The sequence below is a fragment of the Paroedura picta genome, chromosome 2 (genome assembly GCF_049243985.1).
Source record: "Paroedura picta isolate Pp20150507F chromosome 2, Ppicta_v3.0, whole genome shotgun sequence".
Classification (NCBI taxonomy): Eukaryota; Metazoa; Chordata; class Lepidosauria; order Squamata; family Gekkonidae; genus Paroedura; species Paroedura picta.
This window is the reverse complement of record NC_135370.1, coordinates 169,522,911-169,546,713: the sequence shown is the minus strand read 5'-3', so window position 1 is coordinate 169,546,713 and position 23,803 is coordinate 169,522,911. Positions and strand designations below refer to the sequence as shown.

Genomic DNA, 23,803 nt, shown 5'->3' with positions numbered 1-23,803 from the left:
GTGGTGGGGATTGTTATTTTGCCCCCCTGGGGAGCTGCACGTGCTCTGAATATGCCAACAGGGCAAGTAATTGTGCAGGCCCCAACTCAACAGGGCAAGTAAACCCTCTGTGCTGGAAAACCCCAGTCCAACTTGTATCATGCTGCAGCCTGAAGTGGAGAGTACTGCCCCTTTGACCGTCCACGCAGCTCTCTAAGGGGTGTCAGCAAGCAGACCAGAACGTTCCTTGCTCTTTTTAACTCTACTTCACCCTTCTGATTATACTTATTCCTTTATTCAAGGGCATAATCCTTGGCGCTTCATGCCCCAGCAAGTGACCCTGAGATAACAGCCATTTATTTTGTTTCACTTGGTAACTTGCTTACAGTAGCAAAGAGTGAGGTACACAGACAGAGAGAGAGAGTTTAATCTCTCATGAACTGGTATGCAGAGGCAAATAGAATTCCCAGTGACCTGGGTCTCGGCGTGAGCAAGAGTGTGTGGTTAAAATTCCACACGTCTTTTGCCTTGGTAGGCCAGGACCGTTGATTCACTGTAACAGCTCTGAATTAAGTCATTGCAGTTGCGCTGGGTATCCCTTTTCAAGTTGACAAGTGTGCTATGGTTAATTTGAGCAGAAGTCATTCTAAACAGATTATTTTACCAATAATACTTGAAACCCTAGTGATAGCTCAACAACTGCCTTTCATGCATGCCTGGGACGAGTACCAAATGAAATTCTGGATTTTGCACGTTGCATATTTATGTTTGACATTAATTATATCAAAATGAGTTTGAGCTGTGGCACCGTTATGTGGAAATTTTATTTTTAAAGTATGCTTCTCCATGGTTACCAGTTCTCATTGTGCGGGTGGTTGCAACGAGGTGCGTGATGACTAGAATTTGGACTCGAAGCCAGTCGCGTTGTTTCATTTGCTGTGACTTGCTGTCATGCTGCGTTGAAGGTATTAATATTAGTGTCTTGAACTGTTGCTTAAATAAACCATGAAATCCATCTCCACACGTACCTCTGACTGTCTCAGCAAATTTTCAGCGTCATTTGTTTGCTCATCTGCTGTTACATTTTGATGAAGGGTTTTGAGGTAATGCACAGTTTTATATGCCTTGATACAGAAAGGAATGTCTCCCTAGAAGCTGAAGTGACCAAATGGATGCTATTATACTTTCTTCACATCCTGAGAAGACAAGAAAGGACCATAATGCCAGGGAAAGTCGAAAGGAGTCGGAAAAGGAGAACCTCCATGAGATGGATTGACTCAGTAAAGGAAGCCACTGACTAATGATACGATGCTTTGGAGGTCATTAATTCATAGGGTTCAGAGTCGGAAGTTGTTTGACAGCACATAGCATACGCAACAGTCACTTGCGTGGTAACAAAAAAAGAGGTGGACTGAATATTAAGTAATTTTTAAAAAAATTCCTAGCACATATTGGCTACGATCCAGGGCTGGTCAAACATAAATAAGCTATTAGCATGAGACTAGTTGAGCAGGAATGTGGAATATCAATCCCATTCGCTGTAGTGCTCCATGGAATGACTGCCTTTGCTTCTGAAAGGCATCAGAACTAGCATACAGTCCATTGATTGGTCAGCGCCTTTCTGTCCCACCTTTCCCCATTCGTCCAAGGCAACACATAGCAATAACTAGGATAGAATAAAAGCAAATAATAATAATAGCATTACAGACAGCAGGAGAGAAACGTCAGCAGGCTCAGCAACAGCAAGCAAAGCCACAGAAAAGCATACAGATAAAGCCAAAACAGTAATGTCAGAATAAGCCAAGATCAGAAAGCTGTAACAAATGCCATCCTGTTTAACCACAAGCCAACCAAAACACTGTTACTTTTTTTATAAAATCAGTGCAGGTCTGTCTCTGATATCTGTACTGATTGCAAACCGAACAATAAAAAGCATATCTGTTCCACATAATTTATTTCTGGTAAGGTCTTGGAGGAGGAGCTGGCCTCATGGCTTAAGTGCCACTCAGTGATTAACACCCACTCAGGGCGGCTGTCCCGCCCCTGTGTACCTCCTCCTTCTCCAACTGGCTTTCCTGTCTGTCCAGCGGCCACCCAATCACCTTCTGTCTGCCACCCCTGACCACCCACTCCTCCTTCCACTTCCCTCCGAGGCCAGCTGCTCCTGCTGGTGAGTTCCCTGCCTGGGGGCCTCCAGCCTGCAGCCTTTCCAGGTCCTGGGGGGAGGGAGAGGCCATCCGCAGAGTTTTTCCACCCCCTCCCCAAATTTAGTGCCCGTTGTATTCCTCAATGCAACAGGCTTGGCCCTAGTCAAAATATATTTCTGAAACATTAGATTTTTCCAAACTTGCTTGGAAATCCTTAAGGGTCTGTAATGCAAAATGGGGAACAAATTTGAGAAAGTGTTACAGAGTGTGGTTGTTTCCTTCATCCCTTTTGAAGTACAGGTGATGTATTTAGAAAGTGTTTCCTTCAGGTGTTAAGACAGTTATGCTTGTTCCTTGAAAAGTGTGACCTGGCCACTGTGATCCCTGCTCTGATTACAGCCGGGTTATGTGCTCTACAATGGGACTGCATCAGAAATGGCTCTTGGGCCAAAATGTGGTAGCCAGGCTATTGTTGGGATCTGGGTACAGGGTTTCTATAATTTTCATGCTTGAAGATCTTTGCTGGCTGCCAGCTTATTTCTGGGCACAATCTAAAATGCTTTCTCTTACTCTTTTTTTTGTACCTAAATGGTTTGATGCTGGGGTACTTCAAGCACCACCTCTTCCCCTACTGTCTCCCAAGCCTTGCTCCCTCTGTTTCTGCCTGCAGAGGTAAGTTAAGTGGCAACCAGAGACAGGCTCCCTCCTCCCCCTAGTAGTGACAGCTCATTTTGGAAGCACCTTTCCCCTTGATGCCTAGCTGGCACTTAACCTTGCTGTCGTTTGGATGCTAAGTCAAAACACTTTGTTCTCTGTCTGCAGGCCCCATCTTTTTTAAAGACTCCTTAAAATGTCCTTTTTAAGCGTTTTCCCCCCAAAAAACTGTTACTTGAGGAATATTTTATGGATATCACCCAAGGAGACTATTGTTCATAGCTTGTTTTAATACTGGTAATTGTATGCTTTTTATCAGGGGTAGTCAAACTGCGGCCCTCCTGATGTCCATCGACTACAATTCCCATGAGCCCCTGCCAGCGAATGCTCATGGGAATTGTAGTCCATGGACATCTGGAGGGCTGCAGTTTGACTACCCCTGCTTTTTATGTTTGTTATTTGTTTTTATCTCTAGACTAGAATGGTGGCTTATGAATTTTCTCAAATGAATGAATACATTGACCCCATTTTTACTGAAGTGATGTGTATCTTGCTAACTGATACTGAATCGCAGGAGCATTAAAATAAGACTGAAAGGCAAATTTTACAATCCTTTTAAAAAGTCAGAATCAAAATCTAGCTAGCTGAAAAATGAAAAGCTGTTGTTTAGAGCAGTGGTCCCCAACCTTTTTATCACGGGAGACCGGACAACGCTTGACAATTTTACTGAGGCCCGGGGAGGGGGGTAGTCTTTTGTTGAGGGACACCGCCACCACCTGAACCCCTGCTCCACTTGCTTTCCCGCCGGCGCCCCTGACTTCCCGCCGCCCGCTGGGGATTGCTGCCAGTAGCAGCTGCGCAGTGCCACGGCAAGGGGGGAGCTGCTGGAGAGCACCAAAGGTGAGCCAGTGGCAGGGCAGCCCCCGAGGCAGCAGCCGGGGAGGAGGACGAGGAGGAGCTGCGGCCCAGTACCGACTGATCCATGGACCGGTCCCAGTCCCCGGACCGGGGGATGGAGATCACTGGCTTAGAGATCTGCTTCCTAACCTTTTAATGATTTTTCTGCATATGTGCTACACTAAACTGATACATATTCAGGAAGGAAAATAGAATTTGTAAAAGTGAACTATGCAAGGCCGTAGGAAAGACAAAATGGTGCACCCCAATCTTGTCAGATTTTGAAAGCTAAGTGGGGCGGATACTTACATGGGAAAGCATCAAGGAAGACTCTGCAGAGGGAGACAGTGGCAGACCAATTTTGCTTCTCACTTAATATGAAAGCCCCTTGCAAGGGTCAACGTAAGTCAGTGGCACCGTGGCAGCATATATGTACACAGACATCGCTATCCTTAATAATTGTCTGACTACATGGAATACGGTAATATAAACAAAAGGTGCAACTGTAAATCCAATTAATCCTAAAATAGCACTGGTGTCAGAAGAACCATTATTTGATTGTGTTAGTCATAGACATCTTTAAGCTTTCCGTTGCCTTCATTGTGTGTGGCAAACCAATTCCAGTTTTTGTAAATAGCTGCCTCTTTTTTTCCCCAAAGCTTCATTTGAGAGAAGCAGGCCTCCCAATGAGTGTGCAGCTAAATTGCGGCTCTGTCCTTATCTTATTATATGTCTAATTTCTTGCAAAGTAGAATCAAGTATTCACGGAGGTAACTGTTAGAACCAAAGCGAAGAAGGTCGATAGCATGTGCCAACAAGCTTAAAATCCTGCAGATTATGGTTATGAATAGAAGATGGATGCAGAAGTGATACTTAAGCGTGCTCACTATGCAGTTTGCTCCGTCTGGATTGTCTAAATGTTGATATTTTGCATGCAGCAGCAGCTTCTACAGAGTGATTTGCATGGGAAAGGGATTACCAGCCGTTTGCATGAGTTCAGGGGTCTGGTCGGCACTATTCCGAAGAGATGGCAGCCCAGTAGCACTGGCAGGGCCTGCAAAAAGGAGCTCTTCCACCAGGCATTTGGTGGGGCTGACTGACCCATAGCATCTACAGGTCCCCGTCCCCCTCGACTGAGAGATCGAACCTGCTGAGGGAGCGTCAAAGTTATTGTTGAAGTGCTGTTCTAGTTGTTGTAGTTGGTGTGTTGTTGTTATTGTTATACTGTTATATTGATTTTGATAATGTTCTATGTAAATGTTCCAAAATGTTTTATGTAAACCGCCCAGAGCCGTAGGGAAGGGCGGTGTAAAAATCTACATAAATAAATAAATAAATAAATAAAAATAATCTTGTTGATTGGGGGGCGAGGTATCTTGTGACTGTTCTTTCAGCAGCAGCACAAAGAATGTTCCTCTGTTGTGTGCTGTGACAGATGCCTCTCTTCATCCGTCCCCACACTGAGGTAAATTTTCCCTCCAAAATTATGGTCACTGTCCCACCCAGTCGCAGTTTGGTCTCTTTGGCTTTATTCAGCCCTGGGAGCTTCTGGGAAGGCGTGAAGCTGTCTTTATTTTAAAACCCCTTTGTCAGAATGGTGCTGAGGCTTTTTTTTCCAACCAAATAAATAATAAATGAATCTTTATTTTTCTATCCTGCCCTTCCTGTATGACTCAAGGCAGATTCATCAAAGTACAAATACAATATTAAAATCACATTTTAAAAACAATCCTGTCTAATCCATCTGCTAAGTCGTATTAAGTGTTAAGGGGGTATTTTTATTCTGGTGAGGTATTCTGCCTAGTTGTAATAGATTTATCTTCAAGGGAGATTTTATTTACAAAGAGGAAAAGGTTGTTGGAATTGAGGAATCATCTTTCTTTTTACCAGTCAGTTGTTTCACCGTTTCTAGGTCTTACTCACAGGCATTTAGAATCATAGAATCATAGAGTTGGAAGGGGCCTCCTGGGTCATCTAGTCCAACCCCCTGCACTATGCAGGACACTTGCAACCCTCTCCCTCATCTACTGTGCCTGCCACCCCTTTGAACCTTCATAGAATCAGGCTCTCCATCAGATGGCCATCCAGCCTCTGTTTAAAAACTTCCAAAGATGGAGAACACACCACCTCCCAAGGAAGTTTCAGTTGTCCATAGACTTTTCGTATTGATGTTAAGGTATCTTTTCACCTGAGAGACTCCTTTCACTGTGTATATGCCCCAAGCAGGTCAGTTTTACTTTGTCTTCAGTCAAGTTTCTCTGGACTCTCCCTTTCTGAGGTGACTGAATTCTACCTCACACACAGACATATTTTAGGAAATACTCCCCTGATTTCCCCTTACCACCTAATAAGCATTCCACCTTCTCTCCCTTAGGAGGTTTTACCTCACACTTTGGCTTAATTTGGGAACAAACACCTGTCTACTCAAATTCTCTTTGCCCTAGTTGTCCAGACAGTGTGTGGATTAGCTCTGTCAATTGAAATCCTGGTACTCTCACTAGAGTTTCTCCTCAGAGGAGTTTTTCAGCTAAGGTTTTGAACCAGACTATTTTCAGACCCTCAGAATGAACTAAATCCCCCCGGCCCGCGGCCAGTATAATAACTCGCCATCTGTGGCTGGCTTACCATAGGGCTCAGTGCAGTCTGTAGCCCTGGCTCTTTCTGCCTAGCTAGGCTTTTTAACCTCCTTACTACCTGTAGTTCTTGTTTCAGCACTTAGTGTGCCATTTTCTAAGTGCTGTCCATCACTCATTGGACGAAAACCACCCCTTCCAGTTCATTTAGGTGACGTTGGTATCATGATAAAGCAAGGTGGAACAATTTAATATGTGCTGATTGTGGATTCTGGCCCCACTGGTGGAACTCATGATGGTACCTGGATTTTGGCCATTGCGTGACATAGAGTGTTGGACTAGATGGGCCGTTGGTCTGATCCAACATGGCTTCTCTTCTGTTCTTGTTTAAGAATGGATATGGGCTTTGCAGAAATGAGATGATGATCTGCTGTCTTAACCTGGGGTTCCCTGGCACTTACACACTTTGTTAGTCCCACTGGTGTCATAACAGGTAGCCTGACCTGTACAGGATATTGTAGAAACATAGTTCAGAGAAATGTCTGTGTCTTCCCCGCCCACCTGCATCTATCCTTTTACCCTGCTATCATCATCATCTGTAAACCGCTCAGGAAGCAGTATAAATAATTAGCTAAGGCTAAGGGGGGTGGGCCAAGTCCGGGATAGGAAACAGGGGCCATTGGCCCCTTTGCCCCAGAATGATGACAGGGGGCCAATCGACCGACTGCCTCCACTGCAGGGGGAGGCTTCCCTGCAGGCCTCGGAGCAGGCCTTATGCTGTGGCGATGCGGCGGCCCTGCTGCGAGGCCCGCAGGGAAGCCACGGAGTCGGTAGGGAGAGGGGTGGGCGGGGGAGGCTTCCCTCCATGCCTCAGGGTTAGACCGGGGGGGTCCCGCCCCCTTTGCAGCCTAGTCATACATAAAGGGGAACTTTTGATCAGGGATGGCTTACCAGCGGTCTAAGGCATCTGCCCAGCAATTGCTGATAAATCCAGACTGACTTTTTCCTATTGGTGGAATATACCTAACTCAAGACCAATTGCAACTCTTGCTCAGGATTCTGCACCCCCTCTCCCTTATGGCCTAGTGTGAAGGAAGCCTCTAACAACAGCTGATTGAGGCAAGGGTCTGTCTGTGTTGCGCTGAGAGTCAGCTGTCTGGGCAATGGGTTCTGGCCAGCCCTTACCATCCGCACTTGACTGGAGTCCGTTGTAGTTTTTTGTGCAATGGGCTTTATTGCTAGTATATGCAGTAAACTAACAGCCACTGTTTGGATTGGAGTGCTTCCGAAACTGAAGCAGAGTTTAGCACAGTACACATGTGATGTTGTGAACTCCTAGTTTAAGCTTGCCTAATTAGGTGAAACTTGATCATCCATATCTCTCTACTGTCACAGCTATGGTCTGTCTTGTTTCATTAGAATGTCTTATCATGACACGTCATTGCCTCTTTTATTTTAGATGTCACCAGTCCAGAAGATTAGACATTTTAGTAGATTTTCACTGTTGCTGGTGCACGGAAGCTATTTTACATTCTAGCTTCCACTTGTTAATTTTTTTAAAAAACTTAAAAATCTGTGCTTTTTGTGACTTTACTCATGAGGAACATTTTAAGAATGATTTTCCAAAGCATTTTAAACTGTCCAAAAGAGAAGATTTGGCAACCAGGGAGGACTAGCCTGAAGCAGAGAAGTAGGAATATAGGCAGGATATTGAAAAAAAAGGTGAGAATGAATTGGTGTTTATCCTTTTTTTGCACCTTTTCCCATACAGTTTAATGTTCTTATTGTTCTGCTTTCACCTTTAAAGGTTCACATCTATTGTCTAATGTGAACTTTGTGTAACTTTGAGAAAGTTATTTTGCTTACATGTTTGCATTATACATTTTAAAACTTTGAAATAGAATTAATTTATGATTTGCTTACAGCAAAATCTCGTAGTATATTTTAGCTGGCCTGTTACAGAATTATTTTACAGATATTAATAATGTCCCCAAGAGATTATTTATTATTAGAGAGAAGAAACCACTGTCAGCATATCTATATGTGCTTTTCCTAGTCATTGTGTCCTATAAGCAAAAAAACCCAACCATTCTTCTAACAAAATGTTTTATTATATATATATATATGTATGTGTGTGTGTGTGTGTGTGTTTATCCATAAATAATTTTTGGTTACCTCTCAGTTGTTGCTGCTATTCATAAAAGAAAATTGTTACGGCTAATCATTTTAATATCAGTGAATAAATGTTTGGGGAAAATGTCCTTTTCTAGTGTATTAGAGCCCTTTGCTTATTGCAATGAAACTGAAGTTTATCTGGAGAATTCAGAAGTGATCTTAGCAGTAGTGTTCCAAATGTAATGCTTTGATAATTGTCTGATAGGACTTTGCAAATGAGAGAAGGCTCAAGAGACTACTCTTAGAATTTTTTTGTCAAATATTTGTAGGTCAGAAAAGTAACTGTCTGTAGCACAGTTACAGCAAAATAGACATGGTTCAGAGGAGGGCCAGATCCACAAGGGTAGTTTCTGCAATTTTAACCTTGCAACAAGGTTGCTTAGACTGCATTCATTTATTTTACTTAGGACATTTTCATCCTTCCTTCTTCCCAGGAACGTAAGGGCGGCACATGGCTTCTGTAGAATCTTAATGCGTAACAAATATGTGTTTGGATTTAACTAGACAAACAGTTAACTGGAAAACTACAAATAAATGCACATATACTTGTGTACATTTTAAAAAATTCATTCTACATTTAAAGTACAAGACGAGCAAAATACAAGGACAAGGTAAAACTCTGGTAACATTCATCTAGGCTTTATAACCGAGTTTCTTTAAAGACTGCATTCTTATGAAAGTATTGAATACTTCTGCTTACGTTGTCCATAACCTTTTTTATGCCAGCATTAGATGTTTCTGGCATTAACTGATAGACGTGTACGATCAGAGACTGTATCCTGTCTGCTGAGGATGTCTTCACTGTTTTTGGAGGGCCCTTCAGGAGCTTCCTGTGCTCCGCAGGGCCTGCAAGATGGAGCTCTTCCGCCAAGTCTTCAGTTGAGGTCAGGGCACGGGAGAGCAGATGGGCCCCTCCAGCTTCGTGGACTGCCGGCACCCATAGGTTATTCCCATGAGGCACAGAGAGGAAGTTCTCTGAACTGGGCGGTGGGGGGGGGGGAGGATAGTTTTTTTGCCACCGGGATATATTTTTACGGGGGGGGGATTAATGATATTTTCTGTGGGGCTTTACTATTGTGTAACCCACCGCGAGATGGCTTTGATGATAATAGCGGGCAATAATAATAATAATAATAAAGATTGGTGACAATGCACAGTTTGAGCCACCAACTACTGATTACACACGCGCGCACACAGACACACACACACACCAGTAGAATGGTAAAGTTGCATAAAACATGGGTAAAATAAACTTTTGTGAGAACGTTTGTGATTTCTTTTACATGAAATTTGTATGTAAATTTGCACGAAAGTATTCTGTGTCGAAGGGGTGAGCTGTGAAACCTTAAAAGACCATTCAACTAGCCCACTTGGAGCTGAGATAACTCTAGGACGGGCTTTTGACATGAGGGGGTGGGCGCAAGAATGGCTTTACTGTCCGTCCCCCCTCCAAGCTAGCCAGGCTTCTTTTGTTGCTAGCTATGCTGCAGCAGTGCAGAGGCAGGAGGACGCCAACACATTTGACCGGGGAGTGCTTGTTCTCATACCTCACACATGCTCACTGTTTTGTTTTTCTTCTCACCCGCAGCACCTACCGGAGTCCACAGGCTTGGGAATGGGGAGAAAGGGTTTAATCCCTTAACTCCCCCCCCCCCAGCAAAACAGCCAGGGCAGCTTCCCTTCCACATAGATGATTGCTGTGTCGTGGCTGCCCTGCTGCGGCAGCATTTTTTTTTCCCAGTCAGAGCAAGCCTCGCCCGCACCCCTCCACTTCCTGCAGATGCTCAGTGGGTGCAAGAAAAAGTGGTTGCAGGGGCCTTAGCCCGCTGGGCTACAGATTGGGTCCCTCTGCCCTAGGATTGTTGTGGTTTTTTTTTTTTTTACTGTTTAGTCAGGAATCTGTCGTTAGCCTTCCCCACCAGCAAACTACAGCAAGTCTTCCTTTTCCATTTAAGGAGCGAGTGGAAAGAGTATCTAGATCAGGGGCAGTCAAGCTGCGGCCCTCCAGATGTCCATGGACTACAATTCCCATGACCTTTGCCAGCATTTGCTGGCAGGGGCTCATGGGAATTGTAGTCCATGGACATCTGGAGGACCGCAGTTTGACTACTCCTGATCTAGATTTTCAGAGTCCAAACATGGTGCTGGAGCACTGTCAGTGAGCTGCTGAAAGGATCCAGACGCAAAAAGAGCAGGAAGACATTTCAAACCAGCACTGTGGAGTTTATACAGCTAATTTGCTTCCTACCGGAGATGTACCACTGGTTCTATGGCCAGTCAGCTGCAGGGGCCAGTGTGCTACTGAGAAAACTTGCAGACAATTACCGCAGGCACGTGCCATGGTTTATAAAACTTATAGTCCTATTTGGGTGCCAATCAACAAAGACTGGTTTTTGAATTCTCTGCAGATGTCATAACCGCTTGTGGTTTAAAGGCATCTTTTTGTCATTATGCCTTAATCTGGGCGCAGGAGAAGGAGCCTTGGTTCCCACTTCTACCCAGCACAGCTGGTGTTGGGATTAGAGAGACTGGCTAAAGTGGCTTTTATGAGCATTATCAGAGGGGAAAAAATTGAAATCTGCCATGCTTACCCAAGTAATGAAATTAATTTATTGAGTATGGATTCTGGGTTTAGAAATATCTGAGATGTCCGTACCTCTATGGTCCTCTATCCACCTGCTCTCTGAAGTTTTACATACCCTTAATTTGTCTCAAGAGAGGTGGTGGGTTTCAGCAACTCTGCTCACTTACAGCCTTCCATTAAACTGTTTCTGACAGCCTGTCGACTCCCCCCAGGAACAGAATGGCTGAGTGGGCTGCAGTGGGAAGGGGAAGTTAGTGGAAATCACCATTCCTTCTTACAAAAACTTTAGCGCACTTAAGAATAATTAGCCAGGGTTGGATAGAGGACTCTGTTCTTACAAGGATCCTAGGTTTCAATTAGAGTTGTCTGGAAACCTGACACCTCAGGAAATATCTCTTAATAGACAAATAAATCTGTCAAAAGTTTGTCCAAGCCAAAGCTGATTTTCTTCTAGTCCTGTTTAAAACAGTTGTATTTCAAAATGGTGCATTTTGACGGCATGTTCATAGAGAATCCATTTTTCTGATGGTAGGACGTTGTAAAGGAGGTATTTGGAATGAAAAGCAGCCGAGAGAATCATTGCAGAAGCAGAAGATAAAACCACAATTATTGGGAAAGTGCAATTTTATTTTGGAATGGTAGCCTTATTTGGCTAGTGAAATATAACAAAACAGAAGTCCGATGCTGCCTTAATGATTTTTATTCCAGCAAGAACTTTCATGGGTGACGTTATGCCTCTTCAAATGGAGCAGAAGGAAAGAAATAATTATCTTCAGAATATTTGTGGAGAAAATATATTGGGGTGGGGAGGGGAGAATTAAGCAGAGAGAGGCTTGGTGTCATAGATGAGGTGTGATTCTTTGTGTCAGAGAATTAATGGCTATTTTGGCTTGCATTGAAATGCTACTGCCAAACAAGATTTAGCAAGTAGTTCAGTCACATTGACGAGAATCCAAAGATGTGATTTCAGGTATGCCTAAGGGCCTGTAGGTGCCGGGTGTGATTTTTGAATTTTTTTTTTCTTCGTGCTTCAAACCACATCGCAGACTGTTTTTTGCGATGTGACGTTTGATGTTGTCTCTTGAGGTACACAAGACCAACCTCCCTGTAGGGTATGAAGAACAAGTTCAGCAGTTCTTTGGATCTTAGCCAATCTCTTCTTTATCCTAATTAGTAGCAATAAAGGTGGCTATTCATTACTACTGTGAGAATTCGTGTTTGTGCGCTTTCAGAAAATATGCCACCCATCAACAATATTTCATTTCCTGCCTCCCCAAAGATTTTCCAGCATTAGTAGATGTAACTTTTATGCTAGACGTGTAAGTTAACATGTGTCATTGTGTTAATTAATTGAGGTTAACTTTAGTGTGGTGTGACGATTATGAGCATGAACTATGGGCTGGAAGCCCCTTGAAGAAGAAGAGTTGGTTCTTATATGCCGCTTTTCTCTACCTGAAGGAGGCTCAAAGCGGCTTACAGTCGCCTTCCCATTCCTCTCCCCACAACAGGCACCCTGTGAGGAAGGTGAGGCTGAGAGAGCCCTGATATCACTGCTCGGTCAGAACAATTTTATCAGTGCCGTTGTGAGCCCAAGGTCACCCAGCTGGATGCATGTGGAGGAGTGCAGAATCAAGCCCAGCTTGCCAGATTAGAAGTCCACATTCCTAACCACTACACCAAACTCGCTTAGCACAGTCATAGATTTGCTGAGTAGTTTAGCCTGATTAAGCTAGAGTTCTTCTGAAGTAAGCAGCAATTGGCTACAGTTAGTACTTGGATGGAGATGACCTAGGAAGAATGGGGCTGCCGCACAATGGAAGGCAATAGGAAGGCACCTCTGCTCATTTCTTGCTTGGAATGCCACATCGATGCGGTGGCTGTGAGTCAGTTGTGACTTGATGGCACATTCTTCTTAGGCAATTTTCTGCCCCACTCAGCTTAGTTTCAAATAGGATGGGTGGGTGCTACTGTCCTGTTATTGTAAACATTGCTAAGAGCAAATTCAAACATACATGATGCAATATGGTTTGTTTTCTAATATGTGGTACTACTCAAGACAGCATGGCTTTGTTATAGAAGAACCGAGAACTGCAGAAGCTAGTGGAAACCAAACGTAGGTTTTGGCATAAGAGATGTTGTCCTCTCTGCTCTTGTAGAACCACTGCCAGAGGGGGCTGCTACACCAGTGTTTTCTTAAAACTTCTAGTGTGTTCTGAAGGATATAGGTTGTCCAGCCCTATGCTGCTGCTTTCCCAGAGCAAAACGAAGCTCTTATGATGGTAGTAGAAGTAGCATTTCAGCCTATGAATTAAAGTGGAACCAATTCAAGCTGGCACTAGGGCAATATGCTCAAGGCGCTTTTCTTGATATAAGATACAACTTTCTTAGAATCATAGAATTGGAAAGGGACCTCCAGGGTCATCTAGTCCAACATCCTGCAGAATGCAGGAAATTCACAACTCCCTGGCCACTCACAATGACCTCAATTCCATGCCTAGATGATTCCCCCCCCCCAAAAAAAAACCCCAGAATCCCTGGCCAATCTGGCCTTTATTACCAAAGAGTTCTTTATTGGTAATTCCTGTAGCCTTCAGCTACTAGTAATCCTCAAACCCCAGTTTTTCTATTGTGAGAATATAGAGATTTGTTTTCAGTACTAGAATTAATACTTTTGTATTAATACGCTTGTACATGATATGAGCCTCTTGTAGCACAGAGTGGTAAGGCAGCGACATGCTGTCTGAAGCTGTCTGCCCATGAGGTTGGGAGTTCGATCCCAGCAGCCGACTCAAGGTTGACTCAGCCTTCCATCCTTCCGAGGTTGGTAAAATGAGTCCCCAGCTTGCTGGGGGGTAAACGGTAATGACTGGGGAAGGCACTAGCAAACCACCCTGTATTGAGTCTGCCATGAAAATGCTAGAGGGCGTCACCCCAAGGGTCAGACATGACTCGGTGCTTGCACAGGGGATACCTTTACATTTACCTTACAATGTTCTATATAAACCACCCAAAGCCATAGGAAAGGGCAGTGTAAAAATCCAAATAAATAAATAAAAATAAATAAATACTACTTCCATATATAACTTCTTTGCTAGGCAGATTTTACACTGAGTCATTTGCATATAATCATGTTTGTTTTACATTTTAAATCAGAAGTAGTATCCGCAATAGTTAAGCACCGGCAGAAGACATGTTCAGCCTCGTGTATTATCAACAAAAATGTGTTGATGGATATTATTGCTCTAACTCAGGCCTGGACTAGTAATGATGCACCAGATTTCATACAGACCATCTGCATATGGCTTGATAAAACATTTTCTTGGGGTGGGGGGGGTGGGATTTGGGAGCGCACAGAGTGCAGTGTGCAGTTCAGATCCTGGCAGGCCATAATTCATGGCTGGTAGTCTATATGTGGCTTGGTGGGTAACAAGTGACATGGGTCTGCACTAGCCCTTTTAAATGCGTTGGTATCAGAACACAAGATGTGCTGAAGAATCATAAAAAATCAACAGAAAACATTATACATTGAAAAGTGATATCCAGTCCATATTAGTAGCTGTCTTGTGAAGCAGTAGAAGAGGAAGAGTTGGTTCTTATATGCCGGTTTTCTCTACCCGAAGGAGGCTCAAAGTGGCTTACAATCACATTCCCTTTCCTCTCCCCACAACAGACACCCTGTGGGGTGGGTGAGGCTGAGAGAGCCCTGATATCACTGCTCGGTCAGAACAGTTTTATCAGTGCTGTGGTGAGCCCAAGGTCACCCAGCTGGCTGCATGTGGGGAAGTGCAGAACTGAACCCGGCTTGCCAGATTAGAAGTCCGCACTCCTAACCACTACACCAAACTGGCTCTCAGTAGGACCTCTTTAGTCTCCTGAACTCTCTTTGACAAGGTATTAGGATGCTTTCCCTTTTCAGAACGTTGCCTGAAATTCACCGAGGGAGGAACAATATTTTTGGATATGATTTCTGACTTCATCTTTACTAAGGCCTGGTGCATTTATAGTTATGGAATGTTTCCAGACCATGAGCATTTACGCAAAACGTGTTTTCTTTGATTGGTCTCTGGGCGGAATTTAAAAGGCAGTCGTTCTCGTTTGGTATTTCTTAGTTTGTTTTTTTACACTTCTTAATGTCCTGTGGATTAAAAACAATTACGTAAAGCCCGAGTATCAAACCATATTTGAGCCTTTTCTGGCAACCCAAAATCTCTGATGTTTTTAAAAAGTTGATTAAAAGCTGGTTTCCATGTTGCCTTTTTCAGATGATACTAACTGTGTTCCTGAGCAACAACGAACAGATTTTGACTGAAGTGCCAATTACCCCTGAAACAACGTGTCGAGATGTGGTGGAATTCTGCAAAGAGCCTGGTGAAGGCAGTTGCCATCTTTCTGAAGTGTGGCGTGGAAATGGTAAGTGGTCCTTTGGTAGTCTTGAAATACCTCCCAGGAAGCATCAGTCTTGTCGTGGTTTTCACCACCTCCAGTACCTGTGAGCTAGTGCTTGTGGGCTTAAAACGGCTGTCGTTGTTGTTTTTGTTTGTTGTTTTTGTTGCTGTTGTTATTTCGATTTATTCCCTGTCACTTCCGAATCGGCTTGTGGCGGGTTACAAAGTCTCATAAGACCTCCATTAAAAAACCCATTAAAAAGACAAAGATTCCAACATGGCGGAACCCCCCCCCCCCTTACTACAGGAGGGGTCAGCAAGGAGGTCGATAATGTAGTGCTCATACCCAGGGTGGAGGGGCATTGATCTACCTCGCCGACCCCAGCCTCAGCCATAAACCCGGCAGAAGAGCTCTGTTTTGCGTTACCAGCCATTGATCACTGCTCACCAGTTGAAGGCCACTTTCATATATGGAATATATGAAAATCCCAAAATGTCATAGTCCCATTGTATACGGCACTGGTCAGACCACACCTGGAGTACTGTGTGCAGTTCTGGAGGCCTCACTTCAAGAAGGACGTAGATAAAATTGAAAGGGTACAGAGGAGAGCGACGAAGATGATCTAGGGCCAAGGGACCAAGCCCTATGAAGATAAGTTGAGGGACTTGGGAATGTTCAGGAGAAAAGGAGGTTGAGAGGGGACATGATAGCCCTCTTTAAGTATTTGAAAGGTTGTCACTTGGAGGAGGGCAGGATGCTGTTTCTGCTGGCTGCAGAGGAGAGGACGCGCAGTAATAGGTTTAAACTTCAAGTACAACGATATAGGCTAGATATCAGGAAAAAAAATTTCACAGTCAGAGTAGTTCAGCAGTGGAATAGGCTGCCTAAGGAGGTGGTGAGCTCCCCCTCACTGGCAGTCTTCAAGCAAAGGTTGGATACACACTTTTCTTGGATGCTTTAGGATGCTTAGGGCTGATCCTGCGTTGAGCAGGGGGTTGGACTAGATGGCCTGTATGGCCCCTTCCCATTCTATGATTCTATGATTCTATGAACAGTAAACCTCTGGATACCATTTTTAGGAGGCAGCATCAGGGGAGGGCTTTGGCCTCCACGCCTAGTTTGTTTGGCACTCCAGGGCCACTGGTTGGCTGCTGTGTGGAACTTTGCTAGATGGGCTGCTGGTCTGATCCAGCCGGCTCTTGTTTCAAGTGATGGTGTATTTGCTATCATCGGTGTGGAAGAGGCGTTTCATTTAAAGCCAGCTTTATGGCATGGATTGCGAAGATAGCTACAGGCAACTTCACAATATTTGCACAAAAATATGCTCATTAGCCCTGAACTGATTGCTCGTTATATAGTTGGGATGAGGTTCTCAGAACTGAACTGAACCAACTTTTGGCACAATTTAAAGCCCTCACATGATTTCCGTAATTACAATAAATTAGGGCTTACTAAGGGATTATGTGGCAGACTGGCAGGGTCTCAGAACTGGTGAGGAAAGAAATATAGGGCTTGTCATTAAGAAAAAAGGGTTCCAGGGAATTCAGGATCAGCATATCTAGGGAAATAATATTATTTATTATTTATTAGATGTAATTAGAAGTAATTATATGCTGCCTTCTAAAATGGGGCCCAAAGCAAAACACTGCCTCTAAAATAGGGCCCAAATGTGTATTTAAAAGGTTTATGAGCCCACCTAACTCTTGCCAAAAAAAGGCTTTAAAAAAAAGATACCTATCTGAAAAAAAGGGCATCAATAAAAAAGTGGCATTCTCCAGAAATTCTTGCCGAGCAACAAAGATAAGCAAAAGCTTCAGGTGTCCTGTCAGCCGTTCACTAAGGAATAGACCAGGGGTAGTCAAACTGCAGCCCTCCAGATGTCCATGGACTACAATTCCCATGAGCTCCTGCCAGCAAATGTCCATGGAGGGCCGGAGTTTGACTACCCCTGGAATAGACCATTCAGCACTCAGTTCGACAGAGAAAGAAACATTTGACAGCATAGCACGTGGTTGAATAGGCGCTTTTCTCACCTCGCCCAGCAAGCCATCCAGAAGGATCACTGCCATGACGGAAAAGGCCTGCCCATCTGGCTGAGGACCCTTGATGCGATGGCACGGCGAGTAAAAACGGATGAGAGTTGTGTAGGTTCACACAGGGAGAGTTGGCTCCTTATTGATTCATGCTAGCACAGAAAATCAGCCAGAGAGCAGCTGTAACCAAGAGAGGCTAAGAGCAGAAGTGGTTTAAGGACTACTACTACTACTACTACTACTACTACTTTCTCCCTCTAGCTGAGATCAAGTGATAGGTTGGCTGGCACCACGGTGAAGGCTGATTAGGGTAAAGCTCAGCATAAACCACTCTTTAAAAAACTTAGTTAAGTGAGAAAGCTAGTTAGACTTAACCCGTGCTCTGCAGCTGTGTTCTGGTAGGAAGAAGGAATGAATTTTCGATTGTCATCTAAAGGTTATCAAAGAAAGTGGTCAGGCCAAGATTTCTCCTGGAGGGAATTCCATAATTTCATTGCTGCAGCTGAATAGGTTTTCTAGAATCATTAGGCAGTTACAACCATGCACCAAGGAAGAGCTTAAGCGCCTGGGTAGTTACGGTGTGAGAATGCAACCCTTGATGTGTCCTCGACCCAGACTGTTTGGACTTAGGTCAAAACCAGCACTTTGAATTGAACTTAGAAACCAACTGGAAATCTGTTCAAATACTGTAATGGGATGATGTGACCCGTGCTGCCAGCTCCAATCAGTGATCTGGTAACATATCATAATGACATTAAAGGCTGTTTAAAGTAATATCATTATGTATCTTTATCGGTGACTTGGATGAAATTAACCGTTTGTCAGAAGTCCAACAAGCCCTGTGCTTTTTTTTTTTGTAATCCTCAGCAGGCAACAAGGATAGTGAACTTGTAAAGGGCTGCTTTACAGCTAGGTGCAGGCCTGGGTTAGAATGATGATGACCAAAGTCATATGTTTGCTCTGTAAGACTGCAGAATTAAAATGAGAGGCAAACCTGGAGGTTATGCAGATGACTCAGTGGGAAGGAAGACTGTCCTATCAAAAGTATGGACCTACGTAGCACTAGGATCTTGTTTTGAGTTAATGATTCAGAAAATTGTGGAAACTTGGATTTAAAAGAACATATATTGGGGAATTAGTAAGGATAGCTTCTGGGGTTTGTCTTTTGTTCTGTGTTTTTGAAGCAAGGCCTTAGATGGTCCATTTGAGCACAATAAATTTGCAGTTTCTGCCCCAAAAAAATTTCCCAAATGACTAAACAGTAAAACAAGCTGTTGCGCTTCATTTTATTTACTTTGCCTCCTTGTGCAAACAGTGCTCTGATGAGAAATATGTCATGCTTCTACTTTCAGAACGGCCCATTCCCTTTGATCACATGATGTATGACCATCTACAAAAGTGGGGACCTCGCAGGGAGGAGGTGAAATTTTTTCTTCGACATGAAGAATCGCCAACAGAAAGCAGCGAACAGGGTATGTATGTTCCTGTGAAGCTTGTTGCTATATCAGGAGTTAATCCTCTCTTAACAATTTTTAAAACTCAGCTAAAATATAAAATAAGTTTTGTTGTATTATTGATTCTATTAGCTTCAAAGCCAGTTCCTAAGAATGGGCCTTGAAAAGGTCACCTCCCCTGGCCCCCCGTCCAGGCAGCTTAAGGTGGCTTTGGGCCGCAGCTCACAGCCGAATCAAGTGGGGCGGGCGGGGTCTGGCCAGCTCGTTAGCAGGCCTGGGACAGAGCTCCTTAGCAGGCAGTCAGCAGGCTGGGAGGCCCTCATTAGCAGGCCCTGCCTAGCAGGCCAAGAGGCTCTTGTTAGCAGGCCCTGCCTAGCAGACCAAGAGGCCTTCATTAGCAGGCCCTCCACCACGACCCTTTGCTCAGGGCCCTCTCCCCTTACCTGCTGCTGGCTCCAGGCACTGAGGTGCGCCTGAGAGCAAAGAGGCTAGAGTCCAGGGACAGAGGGTGGGGAGCTGCAGGGGCAGGGCCAATCAGGGTGCAGCCAGCAAAGCCCTATTCCAGCTTGGACAGTTGGACACGTTCCACCCCCCAGGCTGTTTCACAAATATATAGAGGAACCATGGATAAGGATAGTATTGGTAGAATCACAGCCACATACGAACACTTCTCTCAGATGACATGCTTCATGTCTTCATCCCAAAGAAACCCCTTTTCTTTCACCATTATCTACTCACCGCTTTCCTTTCTCACTTTCATCGTTGCCATTTCCTTTTCTTACTTGCTGGTTCTGGCCCACACTATGGTGTTACTGTTTCTTCTCTTAGCTTCATTATCACCTATTTATCAGAATGCTTCTTTATTTTCCCCCTCTCCCTTTCAGCCGCCTTCTTTTGTGTCTACTACCTTGGTAACTTTTGTCATCATCTGCTTGTCTTCCCAAACTCCTTTTCTCAAATGGCAATCTCAATAGATTGCAAGTAAGCGGTCAGTTAGAGTTATATAGTAAAATGTGAAAATCATTATAACAGGTAACTTGAAAGCAAACAATCTATCCTATATTAAAACCATTTCGGTTTTAGTGGGTATTGAATTGGCAGAGGGCCGGTGCAAAAATATTCCCTGAAACTTATAACTTAGTGTTCTCTGCCATCCAAGCAAAATTTTTACAATCTTTTTCCCCCCAAGCTATGATCGTGCAGGAAAAAAAAGCTGGAAGAAAGGATTTAAACATGTCTCTCCAGTTTGGAGTCCTCCTTTTTGCTACCTGAAGCCTTTTGGCAACAGTCTGATTATAGATCATTCACAAACACTTCACAAAAATTGACCTATCCTGCAGTTGTCAGCATGCACAATTGGGAAAATGGTTGATATGTCATTTATCTTATGCCAGTTGGGGTCTCAGACATTCATTCTTAGACAAAATAGTTAGGAAATAGATCGTAATCTCTTTTAAGAACAATCGTGTGTTTTTAGGATTCTTGGTTGTATCATTGTCTTTTTCAGTCTTGCTGGCAGTCCACCCTATTCTAACTAGCCAACTTGAAGGCAAGACCAGCTCATCATTTTTTTAGCTGTCTAGACCAGCCTGTCTCAAGTTTTTTAACATCGAGAAGCCCCTGAAAACCTTCAGGCTTTGAGAAATGCCAGAAGTGGCACAGTTGTGAAGAATATGATTGGGAAGCAGAGCTGTGGACACGCCCACCCGGAGCCCTTCCCCTTCCCACCCCCTCCAGACCCGTCATTAGCCAGTTTGTGAAGGGGTGGGTAGGTTTACATAACCATTTCTGGTAATATCACCCAATAAAAGTTTAACAAATGTTTAAAATATATAAAAATAAACTCCGGCCCATTCAGGAAACCCTTCCAGAGCTGTCAAGAAACGTCAGGGTGAGGCTGAGAGAGCCCTGATATTCCTGCTCGGTCAGAACAGATTTATCAGAGCTGTGGCGATCCCAAGGTCACCCAGCTGGCTGCATGTGGAAGAGGAGTGGGGAATCAAACCCAGCTCACCAGATCAGAAGTCCACGCTCCTAACCACTACACCAAGCTGAGTAATGCTTCTGGTAAAATATCTGAATCTCCCACCCCTGCTGTGTAGGGGAATGTCTGTGCCTTAGATCCAAGTAGAGTTCACACACAATTCTGCAGTGGAGATGCCATAATTCTCCCTTAAAATATCATTCTAGGAATCCAGATAGCAAATATAAAAGTAAAATCCATCTGTCTGCTGGCATCAATAAAATCGAGAGTCACTCCTGGACTTTGCTGTGGGCAAAATAGTTCACCTCCTTGTTCTTCCTCTTCCAGGTTTGTGTTTTCTTTTCAAGTCTGCTGTGCTCATGCACTTCTGCAGAAGCTTGTAAGCTCATGTTCTTGGGCTCTCAAGCTACTTACGACCAACTTGCTGGTTTCCAAGTTTGACTTCGCTTCTTCCCAACCATAAAACAGGGGAGATGAGAGTTTGTGGGAAAGCAGTGAATTTCCTTCTAAACTAAGCAGACTTAACTCTTTAAAACAGAAACCTGGGGAGAAAATGAATCATGGCCACACTGGGGAGTTTTATGAGGCATCCGTGAGACGGCGTCTCGTATATTATTTTACAGAGGGCTCAGCTGGAACTGATGATTCTTTCCAGCCACAGAAATGAAAATGCCTCAGTCCCACTGTGATCACCTGATCTTTAGTTCATTCGTTTGCATAACGATACTGTGTTTCCTGATTCTGTGTCAGTGAAATCTGTTTGCTGTAATAAAGATTAACTTTGACGTGGGGAAGTTGTGGATGCAGAAACAGTTTGTGGCAAAGCTGCACCATTTGAATCCTAATGATGATGAAGGGTGCAATTTAAGCACGTCCATAGTTGAAATCAGTGAGTGAATTGTTCTCAGGTTTAAAAAAAAATAAATACAGCTTCCCTTCCACTGTTGGGTTAGGTCTGCTAGGGTTTTAAGGGAAGATGAGGAGAAATTAACAAATCTCTCTTCAATTTCGATTCATTCGCCTTCTGCCTCCAGGGACCCATTGCAGCATTAGAGACCCATTGCAGGGACCCATTGCAGCATTCTTTAGGTTTGGAGCGAAGCTTTAGTTAAGGAGTGATTTGCAGACAACCGCAGCAGTAGAGGAGTGGGCACTGTTAGCAGGGATAATCAACGACCAACTTTATTTGATAATCAGTATGATAAATTGCTGCAGCAGCCAAGGGCAAAACATACCCCGTACTTGCCCCTTCCTTCTTGTGATCATCAGAGTGGAGTAGGTAGAACCCTCAAGCCTGATGCCAGCTTTGCCGGGGAGGCAAACAAAGTATACTTGGGAGCCTTCCAGAAGCGGTCAGCCTATAAGTCGAGATGGAGGATTGGAGCTTTGTCCTGAGTTGGATCAAAAGGATGGTGTGGCATGACACCCCTTATGCAGCCTTCTCCTGTGTGCTCCCCCAGTACTCAGCAGATGGACCATCTATGGCAGCGGTTCTGAACCACCCTAATGCCGCGACCTCTACAGCAGGGCACACATGCGCTCGCGCCACCACCGCTCCTGTGCAGCCTCGGTGATCTCCGCAGCTTCCATGAGCACCGAGGCGGCGCAAAGGAGGCCAGTGCCATGCCGCTGCCGTGACCCGGGGAAATGACTCCTCGAGGAGTCGCAACCCCCACCTTGAGAACCACTGATCTATGGAGTTTGCTCAACCACAAGCCGTTTTCCATGGGCCACCATAACACCCTGTCTCCTTGCAGGGAAGGGACTTGAATGGTACCTCCCACCCCACCTTCTCCTAAAGAAGCAACAGCAGTGATGGTTATGGGGGCCCTTTATTAGGACATAGTGTCTTACTGGAAATCCTGCAACAAGTTGTGGCATTAGGTGCTTTGATTAAGAAGGGACAAGCGGGCAAAGTATTCCCAGCACTAGCACTCCTTTTTCCCCCTATAAACCAGGGGTGGGCAAACTGTGCCCCTCCAGATGTCCATGGACTACAATTCCCATGAGCCCCTGCCAGGATTTGCTGGCAAGGGCTCATGGGAATTGTAGTTCATTGACACTTGGAGGGCCACAGCTTGCCTACCCCTGCTAAATACATGCAAAACAAGAGAGTAGTGAGACTAAGTATTCACACCGCAGCAGTTCTCCTCCTTTGTTAACTTCTGCTCCAGTGATCCTTGTGTTTCTGTTAACTGAGCTTCAAATAGATTTAGAGAAACAAATTCCAGTCCCACCACAAAGATGAAAAACGCTCATACCTGCACAATAAAATCAGAGTCCATACCTGCAGTTCAGCATTAAAAACTAAGGCTCAATGACGCCATAAGTTTGATACTGTTTTGATTCTTTTTAAGTTGTCTAACTCTTCCATTACACACCAACGCAACGTGTAAATTTGATAACTGTGTTGTTCCTAGGCCGGCCAGCTCCGAATCAGAGGAATGGCGTTAATATTCCTGCGGAGAAACGTACTGAAAATGGGGTATGTTGCGATAACTAACACACTATGCAATGTGATATACTTTATTCATCTTGTTTGTGTTTATAGATGCATACTTAGAAATATATAAATTGAAAAAAATATTAAATCCTTGTGATGGCACAATGATTTGCTGTTTCTTTTTCACTAATTTCTAGCTTAAACTTGATTTATTTTTATTTCAATGTTGACCTTTCCCAAGGGCTTAGCGCAAATAACAGCATAAGAGCAGAAATATAATATAAAGAGCTCAACAGATTTTAAAAATACAGCTGCAACCTGCTGCTAAGTACCTGATGTTCTTTTACTGGAAGATAGCTTATAAAGCAGTTTGAAGACTATAGACTTGGGCACTCGTTTATCTGCTTTAATTATCTCTGTTAATGATGTGTTCTGGTGGTTTAAATGGATGATTTTTTTGTACAGTATGTACAGTTAAAGCATTGTGAGTCCTG

At 44.1% G+C, this 23,803-nt stretch overlaps 1 protein-coding gene across 6 annotated transcripts in view; it reads left to right on the top strand.

Annotated features, from left to right (window-relative positions):
• The window catches only part of PPP1R13B (protein phosphatase 1 regulatory subunit 13B), a 92,827-nt gene that overhangs the window by 10,802 nt on the left and 58,222 nt on the right, over positions 1–23,803 (top strand). For 2 of the 6 annotated variants that reach the window (XM_077323794.1, XM_077323793.1), the window contains exons 1-4: positions 7,750–7,972; positions 15,272–15,419; positions 18,781–18,900; positions 23,287–23,351. In XM_077323794.1, the coding sequence (XP_077179909.1) occupies positions 7,847–7,972; positions 15,272–15,419; positions 18,781–18,900; positions 23,287–23,351 (459 nt within the window). In that variant the 5' untranslated portion in view covers positions 7,750–7,846. Of the gene's footprint in view, positions 1–7,749; positions 7,973–15,271; positions 15,420–18,780; positions 18,901–23,286; positions 23,352–23,803 lie in introns of those variants that run through there. The other 4 variants (XM_077323799.1, XM_077323797.1, XM_077323795.1 and 1 more) reach the window with 2 other exon arrangements.